The sequence below is a fragment of the Sceloporus undulatus genome, chromosome 2, assembly GCF_019175285.1.
Source record: "Sceloporus undulatus isolate JIND9_A2432 ecotype Alabama chromosome 2, SceUnd_v1.1, whole genome shotgun sequence".
In the NCBI taxonomy this organism is placed as follows: domain Eukaryota; kingdom Metazoa; phylum Chordata; class Lepidosauria; order Squamata; family Phrynosomatidae; genus Sceloporus; species Sceloporus undulatus.
In genome coordinates, this window is record NC_056523.1 from 125,205,727 (window position 1) to 125,212,828 (window position 7,102).

The 7,102-nt window shown below is 45.3% G+C and overlaps 1 protein-coding gene across 1 annotated transcript; it reads right to left on the minus strand.

Moving 5' to 3' along the window:
• Positions 1-37: 37 nt before the first annotated feature.
• Positions 38-4,069, minus strand: PTGER1 (prostaglandin E receptor 1). Its single transcript, XM_042447907.1, has 2 exons — positions 3,059-4,069; positions 38-1,904 (listed from the first exon to the last, which is right to left on the minus strand). The coding sequence occupies exons 1-2, from the start codon at positions 3,884-3,886 to the stop codon at positions 1,650-1,652; spliced, it is 1,083 nt and encodes a 360-aa protein (XP_042303841.1). The 5' UTR covers positions 3,887-4,069; the 3' UTR covers positions 38-1,649.
• Positions 4,070-7,102: the final 3,033 nt, after the last annotated feature.

Here is a 7,102-nt window from a genome sequence, read left to right on the forward strand (position 1 = left end):
AAAAACAAATCAAGCATAATCAGCCAGGATACTCTTCATATTCACTTTATTGCAGAGCGCCCAGCGCTAGTGAACAACTTTCTTTGGCCAGAGTACTGGGATGCTCCAAGCCCAACTTCTCCCATTCCATGGACCCTGCAGAGCTATTTTCTCTAGAGTGTTCCCATTAGCCCTCTGAGCACAGCATAAATGCCCAGGAGCCAGCATCCCAGAGTACACAATCTGGCAGCACACAAAGGTCTATCAACCAGACCAACCTCTCTGCAGAGGTGCAGGGTTTTCAGCAGCCCTCCATCTGAGCGAAATGCATGCCAGACTCAATAGCCTTTCTCCCACTGTGGATCTATTGGAAACTCAGCACTGTTTATCACTGTGGTAAAGAGCGGTGGCATAGGACTCCACCACAGGTGTGTAAGCCATTTTCTCCGGAGTCCAAGCCCTCTGGGTGTAGGAAATGTTCTCTAAGTATTTTTTGGAGAGCACATTTCCACCCTCTTCACTACCCACCACACTTATGCAGGGGCTTTCTGAAATTCCTGTACTTACATATCGGGACAGGCCACCCTAAACCATCACCCATGTGCCCTAAGTGTTGTTCTCACCAACATATCTTACATAGCACCTATCACAGATGTGAAAGAGGGCACTAAAAGGACACATATTGGATCAACTTGCTTCTGCTGCAGAAGAGAGGCTGCAAAGTGGTATGCCAGGCTTTCTATGCAGAGCATAGAAACCGAGCAGCCTCTCCACAGAAATGTGGAAAGGACTTGATAAGCCCTGTGTGATCCATCATAGCATGGGAACAGATGCAACAAAATGCTCAAAATATCCCATCACCTGCAACTGGAAGATAAAATGCCTGAACCAAGTAATATAAGGAAGATGCTCTCTTGGGGTCACCTTTTGGATCATCACAGCTGTCTTCTTGCCTTGGAACCAAACCACAAAGGACCCTTGCTCCCTGGAGAGGTTGCAATTGAACGCTACAGGGGAATCAGAGATGGCATCCTGCTCTAGACCAACATCCTGCTACTTTAGACCATGGCACTAATAATCATCAAGATCTCCTGCAAGAGTGCATAACTTGTATCAAGAAGCATTTCATGCAGTTAATATGTACTGAATCATGGTGCTTCTCCCCATCATTGCTAGAAAATGTAAAATTGCTTTGCACTGAGTCATTACCATTGGTTTATCCAGGCAAGAATGAGCTCCTCTTGAGTACTGATGGCTTTCCAGGACTTGAAATGGAGCTCCTTCCTACCTCTGCTTAACTGGGGGTGTGAGGAATTGAACCTGGGACATTTTGATATCAAAACATATGCTCTACCATCACCCAGTAATGACCTCTCCCCACAAAAGGATTGTAGCATTCCTTAGCAAGTCACCTCAATATGTTCAGTGCCTCTCATTCACAGGAAAGTCCCAATTCAGCAGATAGCATGCTCTGTTCCCACAGTCCTGGGCCCCATGATCACTCTTCTTGTGTAAACAGATTTCCATAACAGCTATTGTGTCACCTGCTATAGCACCACCAGGCAAGAGCCCTTGATTCTGAATCTCAGGGAGACTGTTCTGCAAGAACACCAGAGAGGCCCCAGCAAGGCCAAGTTCTCCTCATATGGTCTTTAGCAGTCCAGCTGGCACTAGATGCGGCCAGCAGCAACACTGCGCTCTGAGCTTTGGAAGGAGCTGGCCTCCCAGCGGTCAAAGCGGAGTCCTTTGGCAGCAGGGCGACGCAGAAATAGAGCAAGTAGCTTGCGCAGCACAGCACGCCGCAGCAGGATATACACCCAGGGGTCCAGAATCTGGTTCCAGGAGGCCAGGCGCACCCCGAGAAACAGCAGCTTATCATAATTCAGGTCTCCATGGGAGTTGCTCACTGACAAAATGACAAAGACCTGGGAATAGAAGAGAGAAAGACATGTAGTGAGAGGCTAGTACTGCAGGAGTCCTGGAGCATCCTACCATCTCCCATGACCCTAAAAACATGGAAGCAGAGGAACAGCTATTTCCTCCAAACACAACCATGCAGCTGAATCTAGTAGTCACTCTGACACCTCCACCCAATAAGGCTACAACAGTTTCCTAATAAGGACTTCCCAGTTCCTCAGAGCTCAGCTAAGGGAAGGGAGCTTGGTTCATTTACCGCAGCTCAGGAAAGAACAATAGGAATCAAAAAAATCGCCTTGGTTGATCTGCTTGGAGGGGTTCTCTTGACTGGACCAGTGGAACATGACTCACCTGGCCCACCACACTCTTCCCAGCCAATGAAAAGAGGGGGTTGGGAAAGGTGTACTTAGACCAGGGGTGGGGAACTGCAAAAAGAAAAAAAATCCCACATTTTTTAACAGTTGAAAAAATGGCCTTATATTTACAAGCCCACCTCCTAACCTCTACGGGACCATTTCACCATGTTCTGGAGGCCTTCCTGGGATATTTTAGGTCCAAGAAAGAGCTTTTTAAAACCTTCACTTTAGTCCTGGGTTAGGAAAAATGTGTTTGGGGGGAAAAAGAGGAGATGCCAGAAAGCCCCCACCAGCCCCAAATGGGCATCAACCACTCCTTTCCAGAGACTCCCATGGATACTGTGGTCTCTGGATATATTATTTATTTATGTATTTATTTATTTATGGGATTTATATCCCACTTTTCTCCCAAAATGGGATTCAAGGCAGCTTACAAAAATTTAAAAGGATAAAACTAAAACATTAAACACAAAAGCTAAAAATAATAATAATTAAATACTACCAAAACGTAAGTTTAAAAACAGCATAGTTAAAGCTATTTTTACAAAGTGAACATCTGGATGGCAGAAACACCACAGCTTTTCTAAATTTGGAAAATCTCAAGGATTACATCTTCCCTGACCAATCCAATGCTTCATTAATATGCTTTCTACACTCCAGGTATCCCTCACTTCTAACAATCAACTCTAAAAGACCTCATGAAGCCTCTCTGATGCTACCATTGCAGCTCCCCTTCCAGATCCCTTTTGGGAGTTCCATCTTTTCAGCTGCATTTTGGGCCCTTCTCCTCCCCGCCATCAACTCACCAGCAAAGGGCTCCAGCAGATGCAGGAAACCACCATGATGCCCACCAGCTGCACCACCATTTCAATGTCGTGAGCCTTGGCTCGGCGCTGTCCACATTTGCGTTGCCCACGGAGGCGAGCCCGCACCAGGATGAGTCCGCTGAATGTGTTGCAGAGGAGGGAGGCAAGCAATGAGGCCAAGCCCAGCAAGGAGAAGAGCAAGGCAAAGGCCACCTCAGGCCACGCTTCCACCTTCTGCACCTTGATGAAGCACCATGTGCCTTGGGCCTGGACGACGTAGCTCCCAAAGCTGCAGAGGGGCATCAGAGCAATAGCTAGAGCAGCAGCCCACAGTCCCAGCAAGGAAAGTTTTGTCCGGCTCGGGGTGATCAAACCAGCATGCAACAATGGACGAGTGATGCCCACGCAGCGTTCCACCGCCATGATAAAACCCAGGAAAAGAGGGCAGAGTCCAAAGAATACCATAGAGGCCCCAAAGAACTGACAGAGGGATCCAGAAGGGTCCATGGCTGCCCAACCACGCCGCGTGGCATAGAGGCGCAACACAAAGGAACCTGGGATGACATGGCCCGCTAGGTCAGTGATCACCAGACTGCTGGCAAAAAGCAGGAAGGTGGCTTTGGAGCGGCGGCGAAAACGGGAATAGGATTGTATCAGGATAACTAGGGCCACAATGTTGGAGACGGCTCCCAGAGTCATAGAAAAAATGGGGGCAGCAGGTGAAGAAGCACTTGGGGTCTTTGCCAGACCTGTGTAGCTCAAGGAGTTGTTCACCGAGTGGGTGGTCGGAGGTGCCTGCGAAGCATTGGGAGGATGGATGGCAAACATCCTGTCAGTGGATGCCTCCAGGTTCAGGCATCTGCCAGAGAAAAAATAAAGCAGGCATCAGTATATCTTGGAGTTCAGCAGACAAGAACAGGAGAATGGGTCTGCATCTCCCTCCCCTCCTCTCCCCACACTATGCAGAACCTAAAACACAGGTGAAAATCAGGCAGCCCTGCAGGTGTTGCTGGACTGTAGGTCCCAGCATTCCCACTATGCTGGCTACAGCTGCTGGAAATTGCAGTCCAACAACATCCAAACTCGTGATTGCCATACCTAGTCTAAAGCAAAGAGAAGGGAGCTTTCGATTTGCTATACTGTATTACATCTTGCTTCTCCTAGCCACCTCTTCTTTCTTCTTCCTGAATCCTTGCATTTCATGCCCTTCTTAAATCTGCAGGGCTATTAACTTTAAATACTGTACAACACCCCTAACATTTTAGCTACCTTAATTAAATCACAACAACAGAAAAAGAGGAAGAAGAACAGCTTGCAGGAGGGCTGACAAAGGGGAAAGTGTTCGAAAGGGTACCATGACTGAAAGTCAAGTTCCTTCTTCTAGCTTATTAAGATTCTGGGGATCACTTTGGGTAATTTTCTAAAATAAAAAAAAGGGGAGGGGACATACATGCCTATGACTCTTCCTTCTTTTGCGTATTAGTCTGTGATCAAGAATTGTATAGGATTCAGAACCTCATATAAGTAACAGATTGGAGCTGATGAAGGCGGAATTTTAAAACCCAGAAAAACTGTAATGTTTAACTTTCATTTGTACAAATATAAAACATTCTTTTTAAAAAGTTTCCATTCCCCATCCCCCCGTTACAAATGTGTGTGGGTGTATAAAAATGTGGATGTGGATTTTTTAAAAGATTATTTATAATATTAGGATTTTATAGTATAAACATGTTTAACCTAATATTACAAACACAAGAAAGCTAGACAAATTCTCTTTTGAATAAAATGTACTGTAGAAGTCATCACAATATTTAACAATACCAAGAAAACTGAACAGTCTCAGCCCTGAGGACAAGTTGGATGTGGTCCTGAGAACAGGCAACTATTCTGTAAAAGGTTATCAAGTCATGGATTTGCTGGGGAGTGGGTGGGATTCAGGAATCTAGGATATGAAATGCAAAATATCAAATGTCACTAATTTTCCTAACATGGACAAAGATAAAATTTGAAGCCACGCTTGGATGAATGTTATTACTAGGAACAAGCAGAGTGTCCCAAAGATAGTTGTAAACATTTTCCCCCATCCTGAAAATAAAATAAGAGTTGTGGAAAAAGAAAAGCATGTAGTTGCATCTTAAGATGAAAGATAGCTATAACATTTTATGTTGTTTATAAAAATGTCCCTGCCATGCAGGAAATCTCAACCAAGGCATTCCCGACAGATGGCCATCCAGCCTCTCTTTAAAGACCTCCAAAGAGGGAGACTTCCACTACACTCCGAAAGAGTGTGTTCCACTGTCGAATAGCTCTTACTGTCATTAAGTTCCTCCTAATGTTGAGGTGGAATCTCTTTTCCTGCAGTTTGCATCCATTGTTCTGAGTCCTGTTCTCTGGAGCAGCAGAAAACAAGCTTGTTCCTTCCTCAATATGACATCCCTTCAAGTATTTAAACAGGGCTATCATATCACCTCTTAACCTTCTCTTCTCCAGGCTAAACATACCCAGCTCCCTAACTTGTTCCTCATAGGGTATGGTTTCCAGACCCTTCACCATTTTAGTCGCCCTCCTTTGGACACACTCCAGTTTCTCAACATCCTATATAAATTGGACACAATATTCCAGGTGGGGCCTGACCAGAGCAGAATAGAGTGGCACTATTACTTCTCTTGATCTGGAAGAAGACAAGCCCTCCCTTCAGCCACCATCTTGAGGGAGAGAGAGGCAGGCTAGCTCCAACTGTCTGCCTGGAAGAAGACAAGCCCTCTCTCTGATCCATCTGCCTTGGTCAATCAGAGGGAGAGAATAACTGCTGGACCTGATCCCCTCCCCCCATCACCATTCCCTTCTCCTTTTGTGTTGTGTCTTTTAGATTGTAAGCCTGAGGGCAGGGAACCGTCTATTATCCCCTCTCCCTCTGTTGTAAACCGCTCGGTTCCCAGTGATTGGGCGGTATATAAATTATTTTATATTATTATTGATCTAGACACTATACTTTATTGTTGCAGCCAAAATTGCATTGGCCTTTTAGCTGCTGCATCATACTGTTGACTCTGCTCAACTGTGGTCTACTTGGACTCTTAGGCCTGTTACAGACTGCCAAAATAAGCTGCTTCGGGTCTCTTTGGAGGTATGCTGTTTAAATGATGCATGCACCCTAAGAATCCAGAAGCTGCACCAAGCTGCACTCCAGTGCTTAGGAATGGAGTGTGGCTTTGGCGCACCTCTGGCTCTTAGGACCCATGCATCATTTAAATAGCATACCTCCAAAGAGACCGAAGAGCTTTATTTTGGCAGTCTGTACAGGCCATAGATCCTTTCACACATAGTTTCATCAGCCAGGTGTCCCCCCATCCTATATCTGTGCATTTTATTTTTCTGCCCTAAGTGCAGTACCTTACATTTCTCTGTGTTGAATTTCATTTTGTTAGCTTTGGCTCAGATTTCTAACCTATTCAGGTCATTTTGATTTTGATCCTGTCCTCTGGGGTATTAGCTATTCCTCCTAATTTGGTGTCATCTGCAAATTTGATAAGTATGCCCCCAATTCTGTTATCCAAGTTTGATAAAGATGTTGAATAGCCCTAAGATGCAAATATAAATTCACTTTGAAGCTAAGTTCAAATGGATTTAATTCCCTGAATGTGCATAAGTTTCATGCAAACAATGCCCTCCTACACTTGTGTCTACTCTGACGCAAGACCCACTGAACTCAAACGACGTATTCCTAGGTATATATGGAGGGCTGCAACAAACATCACTTCCTGCATGCCATTCTATAGACTAATTCTCTCATAGGGAAGCCAGACCCAGAGTCTAATTTCAGAACGGTAGCAGGTGCAAGGGGGGACCCCCGCCCCCTGGAACGTCAGTCTGTCTTCCTTCAAACTAGCCTAAAGCCTCCAAATTTGGTAGAAAACACTATCCCATCAACAGGGGGCCTTTCATACTAACACATTATAGCTCTATAATTTTATGTTAGCTGCCAGGTGGCAGTTAACTAACAATCTTGTAGATTGTTCAGAGATACCAGAAGAGCTTCCTGGC